This window comes from Chiloscyllium punctatum, chromosome 1, assembly GCF_047496795.1.
Source record: "Chiloscyllium punctatum isolate Juve2018m chromosome 1, sChiPun1.3, whole genome shotgun sequence".
In the NCBI taxonomy this organism is placed as follows: Eukaryota; Metazoa; Chordata; class Chondrichthyes; order Orectolobiformes; family Hemiscylliidae; genus Chiloscyllium; species Chiloscyllium punctatum.
The window spans coordinates 136,365,742-136,386,405 of NC_092739.1; the positions used below are offsets into that span (position 1 = coordinate 136,365,742).

Genomic DNA, 20,664 nt, shown 5'->3' on the forward strand with positions numbered 1-20,664 from the left:
TACCTGAACAAGTGAAAAATCATAGCCACGCTCTCCCAGTCATAGCACATTTAGCTCAACTACGTGATTTGATCTGAACTTGATTGGCCAAGACCTAGAATACTCATTGCTACCCTTTCCACTGACAGTGCCAGACTGGCCAAATGCTTCTAGTATTTTCTGGTCGTTGTTCTATCCAGGGATACCAGAAATTGTTTTGAGACTACCTTTTAGTTGCATCCATAAGCTTCCTGACATCCCATTTGAAGCCTCTTATAACAAATTTCTTTACTCTGAATGCAGCCAGCATGTTATCCCATCATCATTCCCCTAACCCATTCAATGAAACTTGCCCAAAGGTAAAACAACAGCCCAAAACATTGTTTGTAGTTCACCAGGTGATCAAAGTAAGGCCAAACTTTGTATATTTAGTCAAAGAAACAACAGGTTTAAAGGCTCAATGTAATGGTATCAGTGTAGGCTTGTTACCAACTGGAAAACTAATGGTGACTGCAACTGGCCATTTTCAGGAAGCCTAATGGCATTAAGTTCCATCTGGCACCTACTTTTCACTATCAGGCCTTCCAGAAATCTAGTGCACAGGGCACCATCCCACCCTGAAAAGCTGCCAGCTATTGCTCTACAGCATAGTAAGATGATTGACGATGGAGCCACTTACTTAATGTGTGTGGAGAGGATTTGCCAGGGGCAGTTAGAGCGATTGTGTTAAGAGGTGAAGTGGGGGCAGGGAGGTTGTTTTACTGGTAAGATCACCATTCTCACTCTTTTTGACAGGGGCAATGCTAAAATGTTCAGGAGAGAACATCCTAAAATCCAGTGTATTCCTCGTTGTAGATCTGCATATCCTGGCCTCACTTGATGCTCATGAGATACCAGTAACAGCAAGACCGTTAAAAATAGCCATTTAAGGACCTCAGTTGTCCCTGAGGTGGGAAAACCGTCAAGAGACCTCATGGCCTAGACCTAACTAAGAGAAGACATGAAGGTGATGGGATGTCTTCCTGTATCTTCCTGTTCAATCACCCAGCACAGCCTAGACCACCTTTTGAACCTTCGTCCAGAGGAATAAAATTCCACCCCAGATGGAACAGTCTTGTGAAGTCTACCTTCAGAACATCACAAAATAACAGTATTATGGTTGTTTAAATAACAAACAACTCCTCTTTAGTCATGATTATGGTTTTTAAGGATTTGTGAAATAAAGATATGATAAATATATTGCGAAGAGAAAAGATCAGTAAAGCCAAATCCCTTATAGCCAGAAGCAAGAGAAATTATAATGAGAAGCCAAAGGCAGAAGAATTGAACAAGTACTTTGGTTTTGTCTTCACCAAAGATGACATAAAGAAATGTGAGAGCACCAAGGGATTAGTAAAATTGTGGAATTGAAGGAAATCAGTATTAGTAAGTAAATGGTCTAGCAGAATTAATGGTGTTAAACGGTAACAAATTACCAGGGCTCAATAATCTACATTCCTAAGTACTAAAGTAAATGGTTGTGGAACATTTAATACGTTGGTGCTCACCTTCCAAGACTATTGACTCTGGAGCAATTCCTACAGATTGGGGGGTTGCAAATTTTTTTAATTATTCATTCATGAGATGTGGGTGTCACTGCTGGGTCAGCATTTATTGCCCATCCCTAAATGCCCAGAGGGCAGTTAAGAGTCAACAACATTGCTGTGGGTCTGGAGTCACATGTAGGTTCGACCAAATAAGGATGACAGATTTCTTTCCTAAAGGATACTAATGAACCAGAAGGGTTTTTCTCTAACAATTGGCAATGGTTTCATGGTTTGACTTTTATTTACACATTATTATTGAATTCCAATTCCGTAGGTCATAATGGAATTTGAACCCAGGTCCCCAGAACATTACAAGGGTGTCTGGATTAATAATCTAGTGATAATACCACTCGAATATTGCCTACCAGTTAACATAACCCCAGTACATGAAAAGTGAGGGAAAGAGGTTTAAAAAAAAATTACAGACCAGTTAGCTTAACATCTGTAGTGGGGAAAATGCTACAGTATTATAAACGATATGATGACCGAACATCTGAAAAGCATCAACGATATTGAACATGGGTTTGTGAAAGGCAAACTCTGTTTAACAAATCTACTGAAGTTTTATTTTTCAGGATTTAACTAGTAAAGTGAATGAGGAGAATCAGTGGATATGGTACATTTGGATTTCCAGAATGCTTTTGATAAGGTGCCTCATAAAAGGTTAGTGGGCAAACGAAGTGTGGTGTATGAATCAAGAATTGTTTGTTAGACAGCAAGAGAGTGGGAATAAATGTTTTTTTGTTTTGAGCAGTTAGCAGTGCCTAATTAAGTACCACAAGGTTTAATGTTTGGACCCAACTATTCATGATATATAATATATGATCTAGATGGGAGAACTAAATGCATATTTTCAAATTTGCTGGTGACTCAAAACTGAGCAGGAGTATGGGTTTATAAGGAGGCTGCAAAGTGACTTAGATAAGTGGAATGAGTGGACAAGCATATGACAATATAACATTGCCAAAAGTTATGCACTTTCATTGTGAAAACCAGAGTATTATTTAAATTGTGATATATTGGGCAATGTGAATGCACAAAGGAATTTGGGTGTCTTTGTACACCAGTCAATGAAAGTAGACAGATAGATGCAGCAAACAATTAGAAAAACAAGTGTATATTGGTCTTCACTGCAAGAAGATTTGAGTTAAGAAGTAAGAATGTCTTATTACAATTATTACAGTTATTACTCTAGACCACACCTAGAGTATTACATGCAGTATTGGTCTCCCTACGTAAGGAAACATATACTTGACATGGGGAAGTGTAGCAGAGTCTCATTGGCTGATAACCAAAGTGCAGGTGTGTACTGTAATAAGATATTGATCTGACTGGGCCTGTAAATGTCAGAGTTTAGAAGGATTGGAGAAGATTGAAATGTATAAAATTTTAATATAAAATTTGAGCATTCTAAATTGCACAGAGCAGTTACAAGGGAGGATGTTTTCCTTCATTTGGAACTCTAGAGCCAGAAGACAGAGTCTCAGAATATGGAGTAGATTAATTTAGGATCAAGATGAGGAAACATTTCTTAGAAAGACAATGAACCTGTGAAATCCTCAACCATAGAAGACTCTGGAGGCCCAGTCACTGAATATATTTCAGAAAGAGAGGTACATCTTTCGACTTTAAAGGCATCAAAAGGTAATTGGAGAAAGTGGGATTAAGACGTTGAGATAGAAAATCAGCCATGCTCATATTAAATGGTGATGTTGAATTGAAGAGCCAAATGTCCTCCTCCTGTTCCTAGTTTGTATATTCCAAAAGGAGCAAACCAGAAAGCACAGTAATTTGTTTCACACAATGTATTAGTTACGATTTCAATCACTTTTTTTGTGTGGCAAATGTATTTGCTGCTCAGTTTTTTTCTTTAGTCTACCTGGTTGGTGATTTTCTAATGCATCAAAGATCTTTCTCACAGGTCGCATAGCTGCCTCTTTGCAGACCAACTTGATGTCAGAGCCAGAATAACCTTTGGTCTCCTGTTATAGAAAGTACAGAATTAAATGATACAAGGAATATGGTTGCATTTTTGACAAATTTAAACTGATGTCTCTTGAACTGCTCCCACATGAATGTCACACAAAGAAAAGAGCAGAAATGTAGAGCATCTTGACCCAAATCCACCAGATGTGTCATTAGAAGGCAAAGTTACTGTGAAAATTAAACCATGACAAGGAGTATTGGCAAATCAAAACTGGCAAAAAGAAATCAATTAAATAGGAAGACAAGATGATATGGGAAATGGAGTGCTGGGATAGTGGTGGCGTTGAGGGGAGGTGGAACTACAAGATAGCTTGGAAGAAAATTCTTGGATGCTGACTTGTTCTTTGCAAGCCTGCCCTGCAGTTGCGTTGTACTACGGTTGGCTGAATCCTAATTAAGTGGCACCTTTATCCCTCACTTGAGAGGGAGCCCTGCCTTGGGAGCAGCTGGTCGTCCATCATTCCTGTCAGCACCAGGAGTCAATAGTGGCTATTACTGAGTCCACGGACAGGGTGGGAATTGAGGTTGTCAAGCAAGTGGTGTGGAAGAAGTGTGCTCTTGATCCATAAAGGCACCCATGCTCCTCCTCTTTTCCCCCCCCAAAAATTGAAGTCTATCCATTTCTTCCTGCCTTTCCTTACATAGGTATGTAAAATCAGTCTGCCTTGAAGTTGGCAAACTATCTTATGTGCTTCCTGCCAAAAATACACCTAGTATGGGGGCACATAATATCTAACCTGTGATATGAACAAAGTAGGGAAGTGTTTGAGTCAGCTTCCTTCCTTCAACTGCAGAACTGCAATAGTTGTCTCCCTTTTCTGTGAATTCTCATGTCCCTTCAATGTATATTTCTGCAGCGGCCTATCTTCTGTCTGCTCCTAAATGCTCAACACTTGTCAAAATTGTGCATGGTCCTAAACAACTGACCTCTGAATGAATTCCTGCAACTGGAAGGCTTCAGCACCCAATGTCTGCTGTGTTGCAGAGCACAAATCATTTATTTTTCCTTGAGGGCACTTGAGACTTTTCGTGACTAGCTTTTCATTCTCATTTTTTTTTAAAAAAAAAAGTTCATGGGGGTATGTATTGCTGGCTAGGCCAGCATTTATTACCCATTTCTAAGTGCCCAGAGAGCAATTCCAAGTCAAACACATTGCTGTAAGCCCAAAGTCACATACAGGCCAGAATTCATAGGATGGCAAATTTTTTAGAGTTTTTAAATGAAAATCAACTGTAGTTATGTGGCTGCAATTAGACTAGCCTTTCATTCCACATTTATATTGAAGTCAAATGCCTGCCATAGCAAAGATTATTCAGTTGATGCATTCTCGTATTACCTTCTGTAATTGTGTTGACACATGGACACTTAGTGGCTACTGGCAAAAAACAAATAGGAATACAGCATAGGCTCTTTGGCTCACCACGCCTGCACCAATTCCTAATTCTTATTTAGACCAACTACTTATTGCCCATAGGCAGTTTCTATTTCTCTGTTCACCTCCCATTCAGTTGTCTATCAAGATATGGCTTAAACATTGTTAACATGACTGCTTCTACCAACTCCACTGCATTCCAAGCACCCACCACCGTCAGATATTTTGCCTGCACTTATTCCATAAACTTGCCCCTCTCACCTTGAATGTATGTCCTCTTGTAGTTGACGTTTCTGCCCTGGGGAAAAAAGCCCCTGACTACCCATCCTTATCTATGCCTCTCAATTTTGTAGACCTCTCAGGTCACTCCTCAGCCTCCACCTTTCCAGTGAAAGCAAAGCTTCCCCAGCCTCTCCCCCTACCTAAAAATCCCCTCAACCTGCTAAACAGCCTCTGTACCCTCTCCAAAGCATCCATGTCCTTCTGGTAGTACGGCAATTTGAATTGCACACAATATTCAAATGTGGCCTAACCTGAAGTTTTACACAGCTGTAACATAACTTGACAACTTTTATATTCGATGCCCTGTTTGATGAAGGCAAGCGTCATCCACCTGTGTTGTCACTTTCAGGGATCTGTGGACCTGTACGCCCAGATCCCTCACTAAGTCAATGCTGCTAAAGGTTCTGCCATTTATAGGATAATTCCTCCTGAATTTGATCTTCGAAAATGAATCGCCTCACATTTGTGCGGATTAAACTCCATCTGCCATTTGTCTGCCCAAATCTGCAATCTATCTATATGCTGTTGTATCCTTTGCCAATCCTCCTCACTATCTGTAACTCATGCACTCTCTCACACATTCTCTCACATGCACACACACACACACACACACACAACTTCACCCCATAGATTTATATGTATTTGCAGATACATTCTATTTGGCTCAAAACACACAATCTGCAAGAGGTCAATGCTGGTAGTCGATCCATGTAACATTTTTATAAATTCCTACTTTGGAAATAACCAGTCCGACTTAAAATTGGGATACAGACAGACTCTAACCTCACACCTCTAATGCATTGTCTGAGCTGAGATGTCACCTTTTGTTATAAAACCTTGTTATCTCAAAAATGTGACTTAAAAGTAGTGCTGGGATATACATATTAATGAACTGAAACCTGCAACCCATCCTAAAAAATGAAAGACTTCAAAACAATCTAGGTTTGTTCAATATATTGTTTCAGTTGCATATCACTGTAATCTTTTGCTATAAATTCTGCGTCTTATGATCCTGCTCCACAGCTACCTGATGAAGGTGTAGCATTCCAAAAGCTAGTACTTCCAAATAAACCTGTTGGACTATAACCTGATATTGTGTGATTTTTTTTTTAAACTTTGTCCACCCCACCTCAATACCGGCACCTCCACATCATAGCCTTAAGGTACCAATTCTACATTTATTTGCGCCTTAGTGATTTTAAGTTCATCCAGATAGCTGAGTATTCCTTTGTCAACTGGATTGAAACTTTTTTCTTTTGAGGCTTCTCTCTTCCACCCTTAAGCAATCTTCTATTTTCTCCCCTATGCACCTGCCCTTGCAGCCTTCCCCTCTCCCCTACATCCCTTTACAGCCTGCATTTCCTCCCTAAGGGCATTTTGGGTGTACCTCCACCGCATGGACTGCAGAGGTTCAAGAAGACAGCTTAACACCACTTTCTGAAGAATAACTAGGAATGAGTAATAAAAGCTGGCTGGTCAGCCAGCAATGCCCACATCCCACAAATGATTTGAAGTAGTATTCTGCATTACATCCCTTGCAGTGTTCCCACTCTCTCCAATGACCTCCATTGCAACCTCTCCCAGTTACTTCAGTATGACCCCTTTCAACCAGAACCCTTACAGTCTCAAAAAGAGAAGTTGCAGGAAATGCTCAGCAGGTTTGGCAGTATCTGTAAAGAAAAATCAGAGTTAATTTGTCAGATATGGTGACCCAAGGTTGAGGAAGGGTCACCGGAACCAAAATATTAACTTCTGTTTCTCTTCAGAGATGCTGCTAAACCTGCTGAACTTTTCCAGCAATATCTGTTTTTGTTTCCGATTTACAGTATGCACAGTTCTTTCGGTTTTTATTTAGTATTTAGTTCACTGCCACATCTCTTCTGGGCATGTCCACTTTGAAGAAACCCTTACAGTCTCAACTTCTGCCCTGCCAGTAGCAGTAGTGGACTCTCCCTCTTTATGGGTATTTAAGCGGGCATTGGATAGGTATATGGAGGATAGTGGGTTAGTGTAGGTTAGGTGGGCTTTGATCGGCGCAACATCGAGGGCCGAAGGGCCTGTACTGCGCTGTATTCTTCTATGTTCTATGTTCTTTCCTCCCTCCTTGCAGTTCCCAGCCCCAATGAATACAGTGAAAGCTGGCCTCCACCTTCCCCAACAATTCATCCGCTACCTGCACTCCCTTCCCTAACCACTCCTCCATCACAGGCAGTTTCTCAGGCTTAGGCTCTGTGAGCCAAACTCCAAGCATTGGAGAGAAACCGCTTATGATTGGAGGAGTTGGTCCTCACTGATTATCTCACTTTCAATGATGTGAATATGCCAGCGTTGGACTGGAGTGGACAAAGTCAGAAGTCACATGACACCAGGTTATAGTGCAACAGGTTTATTTGAAATCACAAGCTTTCAGAGTGCTACTCTTTTGTCAGGTGTAGTCACCCAACAAAGCAGCAGCGCTCTCAAAGCTGGTGATTTCAAATAAATCTGTTGCACTATAACCTGGTGTTGTGACTTCTGACTTTCTCCACCTTAATAACGGAGTTGAGTTCTCTCTGTGAATTTTTCTAGGTAATATGGGGGAAATTTATGGGGGAATATTTTGAGATCCACTCCCTCACCTAGGTTCCCCTCCAGATTTGCTACCTCTCCCATACAGTCTTATCCAACATTCTGCTTGCATCTATTATCTTTTCATAGAACATTTATAGATTTCCAGAAAATGTGTGCATCAATGTCAGATGATAATCAATTTTTCAGACAGCATCACCTAGCAATGGTTCTGCAGTTGCTGTTTAGAGCTTTTCTAAACCCTCTTTTGTTTCTTGTCCAATATTAGCTCCAGAACAAGCTTTTCATCCAATCAGCATGACTAGTTAACAAATTTAACTTGTGAAATATTAAATAGCAGTAAATATAAACCACTTAATCCAAGTCATATCTTTGTTACTTAGCTACAAAATAAATCAACAACTATGACATTGTGGTGTTGGTATTGTTTGAACACATTTTGCATTAGTAACTCAGAATACTTTAATGAACTTGTGCGTCGATGCAATACCCACCTCTCCTAATAAACTATAGTCCAGTTCTGTCTGAAGTTCCACACCCCCACTGTTACTGACAGGAGGCAGCCAATGAAGAATCATTGCTTGCCGTGCTTCTTTGGAAGGAAGATCTACTAAAATCCGTTTCTCTAATCGGCGTAACATGGCATGGTCCAATTCCCTGCAGAAAAGGTTTGATTGGCCCCATTAATATAAAGATGTTTTGAAGCTTCAACTCGTCTGCACTCAGTTGGCCTGATGACCAAACTTAACCATTTTGTCAGATCATTTGTTCTGAAGACTAATAAAAAAGTGCAGAAATTGAAACCTTAGAGAGCAGTGTAAATAGCGATATATCCAGAACTCATGAGGCCCATAATAACATTTAGAAGTCTTTGAAACGCCTACGTAAATATCAAATTCAACTGATAGAATTTTTTAAAATAAGTTTTTAAATGGCTATTAACTGCCCATAAAATGGTCAGTCAAATAAAGCTCACAATTCATTTGATTTATGTGTAAATGACCCCTGCTGATCATAGCCATATTAGTGGGGTATTAGATCACAACCAAGTTTCATAATGGGATTCTAAAGCACAGCTCAACAAACCTCTAGAGATGAATATATTCAAGCATTTTGAAGTAGTGAAATGCATAAAAGTAGATAAATCCCTGTACCTTTGGAAAGCAAAGGAAGGGATTGCTGGGCCCCTTGTTGAGATATATGTATAACTGACAGCCATGGGTGAAGTGCTAGAAGACTGGAGGTTGGCTAACGTGTCATTATTTTAGAAAGGCTGTCAGAAAAAGCCAGGGAATTATAGACTGGTGAGCCTTATGTCAATAGTGGGTAAGTTGTTGTAGGGCATTCTGAGGGACAGGATTTACATGTATTTGGAAAGGCAAGCATTGATTAGAGATTGTTAATATGGTTTTGTGCATGGGAAATAGTGTCTCGCTAACTTGACTGAGTTTTCTGAAGAGGTGACAAAGATTGAAGAAGGCAGAGTGGCAGACAATGTCTCTATAGACTTCAGCAAAGCCTTCGACAAGGTTCAGCAGGTTGACTGGCTGAGAAGGTTAGATTACATTGAATCCAGGGGGAATTAGCCAATTGGATACAAAATTGGCTTGAAGGTAGGAGACAGAGGGTCGTGGTAAAAAAGTTCCTTTTCAGACTGGAATCCTGTGACCAGCGGTGTGCCATAAGGATCATTTTATATAAATGATTTGGATGTGAATTTAGGAGGCTGAGGGGTAACCTTATAGATGTTTATAAGATCATGAAGGGCACAGATAGGGTGAATAGCTAAGGTCACTTTCATAGGCTGGGAGTGTCTAAAACTAGGTTTAAGGTGAGAAGGAAAAAATTTTAAAAAGGGCCAGAGGACTAACTTTATCCCATGTATGGAGTGAGCTGCCAGAGGAAGTGGTGAAGATGGGTACAATTACAAAATTTAAAAGGCATCTGTATGGGTATATAAATAGGAAGGGTTTAGATGAATTTGGGCCAAATGCTAGCAAATGGAACTAGGTCAGACTGGGATGGCTGGGTGGGGTGGATGAGTTGGATCAAAGAGTCTGTTTCCATGCTGTGTGTCTTTCTGACTCTATTTCACCATCCATTCCAGTGTTGGTACAAATATGTACCAAAATCTCTAGCTGTTTGCTCTCCCTATTTGACTGTTATTTAACTGTGCAATAGTTTCCCTAACGGTGCTACTAGGAAGGCAGCATACCATTGTGAACTGAGTCTATGACAGCAGAAATTTCTCTCTACCCCTTACAATGGAATTCCCTGTCACCATTGCTTTCCTGACCTTCATTCCCCCTTCGCCTTATAAACTGACACACCAGTGGTGTTGCTGTCTTTGGTTCTGGCTATACTTCCCAGAGGAAGGCAGTATTCAGAACTGGAATACCAATTCAAAAGCAAGATGCAGTTAGGAACTCTTGCACTTCCCACCTCCTTGTATGGTGGTTAAGTTTTCAATCATTACCTGCTAATTTGTGGGGTCACTACCTCATTTAATGTCTAAAATATTACTTAGCCTAGACATTTTGAGTTGCAGTTGCTACTTAAGCTTCAAACCCAGAGATTGAGCTGCTCCAGATAAAAACATGTGGTATCCACCATATGCAGAAACATACTGGAGTTTCCACATGGCACAGAATGCCTTCAGTGGTACTCTGGTGTACTTCCATGCTTCCATTTGTCAAACTACTAACTAAATGTCTCAGTTTGAGTCACTCCCCTAATTTAGAGGGGAAAAATAGATAGCAGTAAAACTCGTTGTCAAACCATTACTGTTCTGTGACATTACACCTTGATTGTGTGTATTATTTTTGGATTTACTAAATAGAAATTACCTCTAATCAGCTCTGTGCTCTCACTTGTGTCTACTCTCCACTCTCTTTATGCTTAACTTTTAAATTTTAGTTTTTTGAGGTTTTTTTTGTTTCTTTCCAGTTTAAATTACTGGTTAATTAAAATCAATATTTACTTGCGAAATACTTCACATTTTGGAGGCAAAATGCAGCACTTCCTTCCCAATGCACTAAATTGCTAACTTATTCCCTCTGATGCATTCAGTTCTGGCAGTATTGGTATTAAAAGGGGCAGCAGAGGTGGGAAGCTGGACCCCTTTTGCATAACCATTGAGACAGGACACAGATTACAGCTAATAATATTGATTCATCAAATATTAAAAAAGGGCAGAAAATGTATGTACAAAATGAGAAAGAATTGAAAGTATAAAAAAAATTTAAATCTTACCAAGGTAAGTTAGAAGCTGCCAAAACAAAGACAAGGTCATCAGAACGAGCCAAACCATCCATCTGGACTAAGAGTTCAGTCTTCATCCGTCGGCTTCCTTCGTGCTCTCCCCTGTAACGAAAATACAAACTGCTTCCTCAAAAAGTAAAATACTGTGAATGCTGGAAATGTGCAGCACAGAGTTTGCTGGAGAAACTTGTCAGGTCTGGCAGCCTCCATAAAGACAGAAAGAGTTAACAAGTCCAGTCATACTCTTCTCCAGAACATAAGTTCTGAAGAAGTCATACAGGAATTGGAATTTAGAAACAAAATTTTCCTATCAAATCACACAACTCATTCTACTGACATAAAAGCCCCAAATTGTGATAACTGTGACAACTAAGCTAACTAAGGATGATATAGCCAAACAGGAGGTTGCAATAAGAGGTAAGACAGTGCCACATACACAAAGCAATTTTCAATACAAGCTAATGTGTGTGAGTACAATTAGGGATGGACATCGCTGACTTTTCCAGTAATACAACATCCCAGAAATCGTAAGAAGAAAATCTTGGCTACGACATGGGCTAAACCCACATCAATTTATATGGGGAAGATTAAAAAGATATTAAGATGGGTTCAACAATTACATTAAAAATAGGTAGGGAATTTAGTTACGCATTCCTGAAGAAGGGCTTATGCCCGAAACGTCGATTCTCCTGTTCCTTGGATGCTGCCTGACCTGCTGCGCTTTTCCAGCAACACATTTTCAGCTCTGATCTCCAGCATCTGCAGTCCTCACTTTCTCCAGGGAATTTAGTTAGCCTGATAGTAATTTGTGTTACTTTTATGAAATAAAGGTTGTCAGATTAAAAAGTAATAAACACACAAGCAAGTTCGAACTGCTGCTATAACTGTGTCTGGTAGTCTGCTATGGGGAACTCAAAGCCAAAAGTAGCACAGAAGACAGGGGAAGTAGATTTAGACTTTTGGCACCCATGCCATTTTTGATTTGTGGGAAACAAGTTATTTATTTATTACAAATAAAATGATAGACTGTCTCTGTGACTTGGTGTATAAATATCTGATGAATGTTGCTGTTTGGCAGAGACCCGCCTTAGAATCCTTTCTGCGAAAGTCTTCTAATGTTGACTCAATAAATGATCGTTAAACCTGCTGAGTCTCCCACAGATTATTCTGTAAAATAACCTACTTCAACACGGTAAGGGTCTTGTTTACAAATGAACATATTGTAGAGAGATAACAGATTGCCAGCAATCTTTGTGGAAACAGTAGTGGTAACATGAGTGGGGCTGCAGCTTTGCCTTCTGCGGGTACACAAAGAAAGAGCGTTAGCAAGAAAAGGAGGATGGAGAAATTAGGACTGCAGACATATGGAGGGTCCAACATCCACCTCAATCAGATACTTAAGAGAATGGCAAGTGAAACAGAGGGTGAAAGAGGAGAGGATAGCTAAAGGACAGTGTCAATGGGCTGAAGAATCTAGATACCTGCAAATTATTGCAGTTTGGTACAACAAACGAGGGAAAGGTGCATACAATTAATGGTAGGGCCTTGGGTAGTGTTATAGAACAAAGGGACCTAGAAGGTACGTAATTCTTTAAAGTTTATGTCACATATACACAGGATGCTTAAAAAAAGCTTTTGGCATTCTTGCCTTAAATTCTCAGTCCTTTGAGTAAAGGAGTTAGGATATTATGTTGAGGTTGTATGGGACATTGGTGGGGCTTCTTCTGGAATATTGTGTCCAGTTCTGGTCACCCAGTTTTAGGGAGGATATTATCAAGCTGAAGAGAGTTCAGAAGAGATTTACCATGATGTTGCTGGGTATGGAAGGTTTGAGTTATAAAGACAGGTTGGGACTTTTTTCACTGGAGGGTAGGAGGTTGAGAAGTGACCTCATGGAAGTTTATAAAATAATGAGAGGTATTAATGGAGTTGATGGTACTTGCCTTTTCCCCAAGATGGAGAATTTCAAGACTAGGGGGCACATGTTTAAGGTGAGAGGAGACAGATTTAAAAACGACATGAGGCAAATCATTTACACAGAGGTGGTTCCTCAGGAAGTTGTGGATATGGGTACAATTACCATGTTCAAAGGCCATTTGGATGGATACATGAATAGGAAGAGTTTGGAGGGATATGGGCCAGGAGCAGGCAAATGTGACTAATTTAGTTTGGAATTATGTTCAGCATAGACTGGTTGGACCAAAAGGTCTGTTTCTTTGCTTTATAACTCTATGACAGAGGGAAGACTGAGAAGTAGTGAAAAATTTGTTAGGAATTAAGGGGATGTGAAGTATCCAGACAAAGGAAATGTAAAGGTGGTACAACTGGGTGCGAGAATGACAGGAAAGAAGAAACCATACAGAAGTATGAACAAGGAAATCATCATTTTAGGATACATGGTAGCAAATTTAAAACAGAAATGTGAAGCACTACAGAAGTTGCGCAGTGATCCTGTCGCTGTGCAATTTGTGACTAACACCACCAAGGCGGGTCAATGAGCACTGTTTGAACAACTGCAGAAATTCAACTTTGACATCCATGAAATAAGCTCTTTACATCCCTAACTGCGGCCAGAAATATTGTTGAGCAAGAGCAGGTCAGACTACTACAAGTGGTGGATGATAGTATATCTTCAAAAGCTTCAAGTGCACGGACTCTGAAGGACTTTGAATGGGATGGTGCAAAGTGATAGGACTTGTCAAAGAATCACAGATATATTACGCTGCAGAGTGAGGCCATTCGGCCCATCATGCCTGTATTGGCTCTTCAAGTGAGCCTCATGGCTTAGTGTCATTCTGCTGCCTTTGCATCATATTTTTGTTTATTGTTTCTATTTAAATAATTATCCCATACCCTTTTAAATGCCTCAATTGAACCTGCCTACCACCACACTTTTAGGCAGTGCATTCCATACTCTGATTATTGACTAAATGCAGGCAAATGGGAATAGTATAAACAGTGAAAACAGGGTGGCATGAGCAAGTTGAACTGACGGCCTGATTCCATGCTGTAGACTTCTAGGAGGAGAAATTACTTCTCTCAAAGGGCCGTGAATCTGTGGAATTCACTTTTAGAGTGTGGTGGATGCCAGGACATTGAGTAAATTTGAGGAGAGAGAGAGAGACAGATTTTTAATTAGTAATGGGTTGGAGAGAGGGAGGCAGGAAAGCATCATTGAGGCTGAGTTGAGATTAGTCATGATTGTATTAAATGGTGGAGTTGGCTCAAGGGCTGAAATTTCTTCCTCCTACACCTAGTTCTTATGCTCCCTCATGTAATGGGCTGTAGCCCAGAACAGCAACCAAAACATGTGAACATGGTGAGTTGTGTGGGGGGGGGGGGGGGGGGGAGGAGTTACAAGACCATGGCAGCAAGGAGAAATATTGCTTGATTATGAGTCAGCACGGTTGAGCTGATATAGGAGAATTCGAAGCTAAACTTGGAGAGATGAAGTTGACTTGCAGATAGGTTGGAAATCAGTTTGGAGGAAAGTATTTCCAGTTTTGGGAAGGTTGTGGAGACAGTGACAGACTTTTATGAGAAAAGACAGAATCTGTGGATATTTAGTCAAAAGGTTACGCAGTGGAAAGAGAGTGACTAGGAATCATGGGGCATTGAGTCAAGATTAGAGTGATGCTGGAAAAACACAGCAGGTCAGGCAGTATCCGAGGAGCAGGAAAATCAATGTTTCGGGCAGGAACTCTTCATCAGGAGCCCTTCATCACTATTCCTGATGAAGGACTCCTGCCCGAAACATCAATTTTCCTGCTCCTTGGATGCTGCCTGACATGCTGTGCTTTTCCAGCACCATTCTAATTTTGACTCTAATCTCCAGCATCTGCAGTCCTCACTTTCACCATCATGGGGCATTGACCAGAGCCAAAGACATTGATTCAAGAATCCACTGGCTGCACATGTTTGTTTCAGTTCATGAATTAGTAATGTAGACCAGAAGGTTCAGCACAAAGCACAGGTATAAAATTGCATGGGACAGTGATGAGTAAAGATTAATGCATCAATGCAGATAAGAGAGTTGATCTGTAAATGGTGCTGAACCATCAGCAAACATACCCACTTCTGACCTTAGGATGGAGGAAAGACCACTCATGAAACAGTTAATGAAGTTTCACCGCCACAAAAATTCAAGTTGCTGATCCATAATTGTTGGGCCTACCTTTACAAGGCCGCAATTCTCCAATCCTCTGTCATTCCTCCAGAATCCAGGGAAGACAAAGATTATTGCCAATGCCATTGCAATTTTCATTCTCACTTCCTCCAATATCCTCAGATAAACTCAGAGAGATGTACAGCACGGATACAGACACTTCGGTCCAACTCATCCTTGCCGACCAGATAACCCAATCAAATCTAGTCCCTTTAGTCAGCACTTGGCCCATTTTCCTCCAAATGCCTTTTACATGTTGTAATTGTACCAGCCTCCACCACTTTCTCTGCAATTCATTCCATACATGCACCATCCTCTGCATGAAAATGTTGCCTGCAAGGTCCCTCTTATATCTTTCCACTCTCACCCAAAACCAATGCCCTCTAGTTCTGGACTACCCCACCCCAGGGAAAAGACCTTATCAATTTATCTTATTCTTGCCCCTCATGATTTTATAAACCTCTATAAAAGGTCACCCCTCAGCCTCCAACGCTCCAGGGAAAACAGCCCCAGCCTATTCAACCTCTCCCAAAAGCTCAAATCCTCCAACCCTGGCAACATCCTTGTATATCTTTTCTGAACCCATTCAAGTTTCACAACATTCTTTCGATAGGAAGGAGACCAGAATTGCATGCAATATTCCAAAAGACGCCTAACCAATGTTCTGTACAGCCTCAAAATACCTCCCAACTCCTGTACTCAATACTCTGACCAATAAAGGAAAGCATACCAAAAGCCTTCTTCACTATTCTATCTACCTGCGACTCCACTTTCAAGGAACTATGAACCTGCACTCCATGGTCTCTTTGTTCAGCAGCACTCCCTAGGACGTTACTATTAAGTGTATAGGTCCCATGAAGATTTGCTTTTCCAAAATGCAGCATTTCACATTTATCTAAATTCAACCCCATCTGCTACTCCACAGCCCATTGACCCAGCTGATCAACATCCCATTGTAATCTGAGGTAACCTTCTTCGTTGTCCAGTACACCTCCAATTTTGGTGTCATCTGCAAACTTACTAATTATATCTCCTATGTTCACATCCAAATCATTTGTATAAATGTCAAAAAGGTACTGGTCCCAGCACTGAACCGTGGGGCAGTCCACTGGTCACAGGCCTCCAGTCTGAAAAACAACCCTCCACCACCACCTTCTCTCTTCTACTTTTCAGCCAGTTCTGTATCCAAATGGTTAGTTCTCCCTGTATTCCATGAGATCTAACCTTGCTAATCAGTCTCCCATGGGGAACTTTGTCGAATGCCTTACTCAAGTCCATATAGATCACATCTATCTCATCAATCCTCTTTGTTACTTCTTCAAAAAACCCAATCAAGTTGTGAGACATGATTTCCCACGCACAAAGCCATGTTGACTATCCCTAATCAGCCCTTGCCTTTCCAAATACATGTACACCCTGTCCCTCAGGATTCCTTCCAACAACCTTCCCACCACCGACGTCAGGCTCACTGATCTATAATTCCCTGGCTTGTCCTTACCACCCTTCTTAAATAGTGGCACCACGTTAGCCAACCTCCAGTCTTCCGGCACCTCACCTGTGACTATCGATGATACAAATATCTCAGCAAGAGGCCCAGCAATTACTTCTCTAGCTTCCCACAGAGTTCTTGGGTACACCTGATTAGGTCCTAGGGATTTATCCACCTTTAAGCGTTTCAAGACATCCAGCACCTTCTCCTCTGTAATATAGACATTTTTCAAGATGTCACCATCTATTTCCCTACATTCTAGATCTTCCATGTCCTTCTCTACAGTAAATACTGATGCAAAATACTCATTTACTATCTCCCCCCTCTCCTGCAGCTCCACACAAAGGCTACCTTGCTAATCTTTGAAGGGCCCTATTCTCTCTCTAGTTACCCTTTTGTTCTTAATGTATTTGTGAAAACCTCTTTGAATTCTCCTTAACCCTATTTGCCAAAGCTATCTCATGTCCCCTTTTGCCCTCCTGATTTCCTGCTTAAGTATACTCCCACTGCCTTTATACTCTCTTTACTGTCTCTTTATTTTGTCTTTCTCTCTCCTGTCTATACCAGACATATGCTTCCTTCTTTTTCTTAACCAAACCCTCAGTTTCTTTAGTCATCCAGCATTCCCTATACCTACTGGCCTTTCCTTTCACCCTAACTGGAATATACTTTCTCTGAACTCTCGTTATCTCATTTCTGAAGGCTTCCCATTTTCTAGCCGTCCCTTTCTCTGTGAACATCTGCCCACAATCCGTTTTTGAAAGTTCTTGCCTAATACCATCAAAATTAGCCTTCCTCCAATTTAAAACTTTAACTTTCAGATCCATCTGATCTCATCCCACTGTCTTTGCAACATGAAGTATTAACAACTTATCAAACACCACTTCCTTATCAATTTTAAATGCTTCAGATTGACTGAGATTCCTGCTTTGTCATTACGGCCTAGGTAGCATCTGGCTTATCATTAAAGACAAATGCAAAGTATTTATTTAGTGCCTCAAACATGCCTCTTCCCTCGGTGTGTAAATCCTCTTTTTTTGGTTCTTTAATCATGCCTCCTTTTACTACCCCTTTTTACTACTGACATGCTTACTGAAACTTCAGGATTGTCAGCTGTCAGTCTTTTCTCAGATTCCCTCTTTGTTTTTCTCACATTCTCTCTGAACTTCTTGTATTCAGCTTGGTTCTCAACTGTATTTACAATCTGACACTATCATAAGCATACTTTCTGCCTTAATTAATATCATCGATATTGTACCATCGATAGTCACAGATGAGGTGCCGGAAGACTGGAGGTTGGCTAACGTGGTGCCACTGTTTAAGAAGGGTGGTAAGGACAAGCCAGGGAACTGAAGACCAGAGAGCCTGACGTTGGTGGTGGGCAGGTTGTTGGAGGGAATCCTGAGGGACAGGGTGTACATGTATTTGGAAAGGCAAGGACTGATAAGGGATAGTCAACATGGCTTTGTGCGTGGGAAATCATGTCTCACAAACTTGATTGAATTTTTTGAAGAAGTAACAAAGAGGATTGATGAGGGCAGAGCAGTAGATGTGATCTATATGGATTTCAGTAAGGCGTTCAACAAGGTTCGCCATGGGAGACTGGTTAGCAAGGTTTGATCTCACAGAATACAGGGAGAACTAGCCATTTGGATACAGAACTGGCTCAAAGGTAGCAGACATAGGGTGGTGGTGGAGGATTGTTTTCAGACTGGAGGCCTGTGACCAGTGGAGTGCCATTAGAATTGATGCTGGGTCCACTACTTTTCGTCATTTATATGTGAGCATAAGAGGTATAGTTAGTACGTTTGCAGATGACACCAAATTTAGAGTGGACTGCGAAGAAGGTTACCTCAGATTACAACAGGATCTTGATCAGATGGGCCAATGGGCTGAAAAGTGGCAGATAGAGTTTAATTCAGATAAATGCGAGGTGCTGCATTTTGGGAAAGCAAATCTTAGCAGGACTTATATACACTTAATGGTGACGTCCCAGGGAGTGTTGCTGAACAAAGAGACCTTGGAGTGCAGGTTCATAGCTCCTTGAAAGTGGAGTTGCAGGTGGATAGGATATTGAAGAAGGCGTTTGGTATGCTTTCCTTTATTGGTCAGAGTATTGAGTACAGGAGTTGGGAAGTCATGTTGCGGCTGCACAGGGCATTGGTTAGACCACTGTTGGAATATTGTGTGCAGTTCTGGTCTCCTTCCTATCGGAAAGATGTTGTGAAACTTGAAAGGGTTCAGAAAAGATTTACAAGGATGTTGCCAGGGTTGGAGGATATGAGCTACAGGGAGAGGCTGAATAGACTAAGGCTGTTTTCCCTGGAGCGTCAGAGGCTGAGGGGTGACCTTATAGAGGTTTACAAAAATATGAGGGGCATGGATAGGATGAATAGACTAAGTCTTTTCCCTGGGGTTCGGGGAGTCCTGAACTAGAGGGCATAGGTTTAGGGTGAGAGGGGAAAGATTCAAAAGGGACCTAAGGCGCAACTTTTTCACACAGAGGGGTGGTACGTGTATGGAATGAGCTGCCAGAGGAAGTGGTGGAAGCTGGTACAATTGCAACATTTAAAAGGCATTTGATGGGTATATGAATAGGAAGGGTTTGGAGGGATGTGGGCCGGGTGCTGGCAGGTGGGACTAGATTGGGTTGGAATATCTGGTCGTCATGGACAAGTTGGACTGAAGGGTCTGTTTCCATGCTGTACATCTCGATGACTCTATGATTCTAACACCTCATTTGACGTTCTAAGAGCACTAGATTGTTTGTGCTACCTTTTCATTTTGAAGAAATATACCTTGTGCCTGAACCATGGGGCAGATAGATTCTTGATTACCCAGAAGATTAATGATTAAATCAAGGATATCCAGGAATTTGGGTTGAGGTGAAAATCAGCTCAGCCATGATATTATTGAATGACGCAGTAAGCTAAAAGGACCGAGTTGGCCTCTTGTTCCTCGTTCAGACATTCATAACCACCTCATCTTTGAAGATAGCTTATTGTTCAGCCATTACTTAGATTGGAACCAAAGGTCCATGGGATATCTGGCCCAGCTATGTTCTTGTCTCACCGAAATCAGATCTCCACCAATTTGTTATTCTTACTCTGGATTGATAAATGCCTTTTCAAATTGCACCATAATGTTTAAGCTGACAATGATCATTGGTCCTAAAATGTTCTCCTACTGACACCAATCTATTTGGTTCACCTCAATCACATCCAGGGCTCCTTTCATTTGGATTGAACACACACCACTGTAGAAAATGCTCCAGAATTCAATCTAGGAATGGCTGTCCGGTGCTGCTCCTTACACTACAATTATGACAGTCCACATATATTTAAAGTCCTGCATTATACCTGCATGATGTTTACACTTCTCTAATTTCCTTGAATATTTGTTCCTCTACACCCCTTCCTACTTATGGTTGTGTATAGATTAAACCAAGCAGCGTAATTGGACCCTTCTTATTCTGCAGCTCGAGTCAAATTAATTGTTCTTTAAACCTTTGAAACATTCTCTCTCCTTAAACAAAAACACCATCTCTCCCTTTTTTTTAAAAGGTTTCCTGTACTTTCTAGACATGTAAATCAGGAATATTTAACCCCAGTCCTGCCTTTCATTGTGCCAGATTTCCATTATCACCACAATGTTATGATTCCAGATGCAATCTGCACTTGTAATTCCCCAATCTTATTAACTATATACATTCACATGTATGCAGCCGAACAATGTCACCCATATTCAGACTTGCCAATTCTCTCCCTTACTCTGATCCATCCACTTTTACTTTTTCAACTTTTATTTCAGTCTCATCTGCCTCCCCCAGCATTTTATGTATTCTCATATTGCATCCTAAATACTTGCTCATCTACAAATAAGGAACAAGAATTGGCCATATAGGGCCATCAAGTCTATCTGCCATTCAGTAGGATCACGGCTGATCTGATTTTAACCTCAACACTACATCCCTGC

The 20,664-nt window shown here is 40.9% G+C and overlaps 2 protein-coding genes across 4 annotated transcripts in view; one reads left to right on the forward strand and one right to left on the reverse strand.

Annotated features, from left to right (window-relative positions):
- Nucleotides 1–3,450, forward strand: part of hdhd2 (haloacid dehalogenase-like hydrolase domain containing 2) — a 45,905-nt gene extending 42,455 nt beyond the window's left edge. Inside the window, exon 8 of one of the 2 annotated variants that reach the window (XM_072574943.1) lies at nucleotides 775–3,450. The gene's annotated coding sequence lies outside the window, so the exon portion shown is untranslated. The remainder of the gene's footprint in view (nucleotides 1–774) is intronic. The other variant, XM_072574950.1, reaches the window with a different exon arrangement.
- katnal2 (katanin p60 subunit A-like 2) overlaps nucleotides 1–20,664 on the reverse strand; it is an 83,593-nt gene that overhangs the window by 858 nt on the left and 62,071 nt on the right. Inside the window, exons 13-15 of one of the 2 annotated variants that reach the window (XM_072574935.1) lie at nucleotides 11,027–11,137; nucleotides 8,269–8,431; nucleotides 3,445–3,547 (exon numbers count right to left, since the gene is read on the reverse strand). In XM_072574935.1, coding sequence (XP_072431036.1) covers nucleotides 3,445–3,547; nucleotides 8,269–8,431; nucleotides 11,027–11,137 — 377 coding nt within the window. The remainder of the gene's footprint in view (nucleotides 1–3,444; nucleotides 3,548–8,268; nucleotides 8,432–11,026; nucleotides 11,138–20,664) is intronic. The other variant, XM_072574937.1, reaches the window with a different exon arrangement.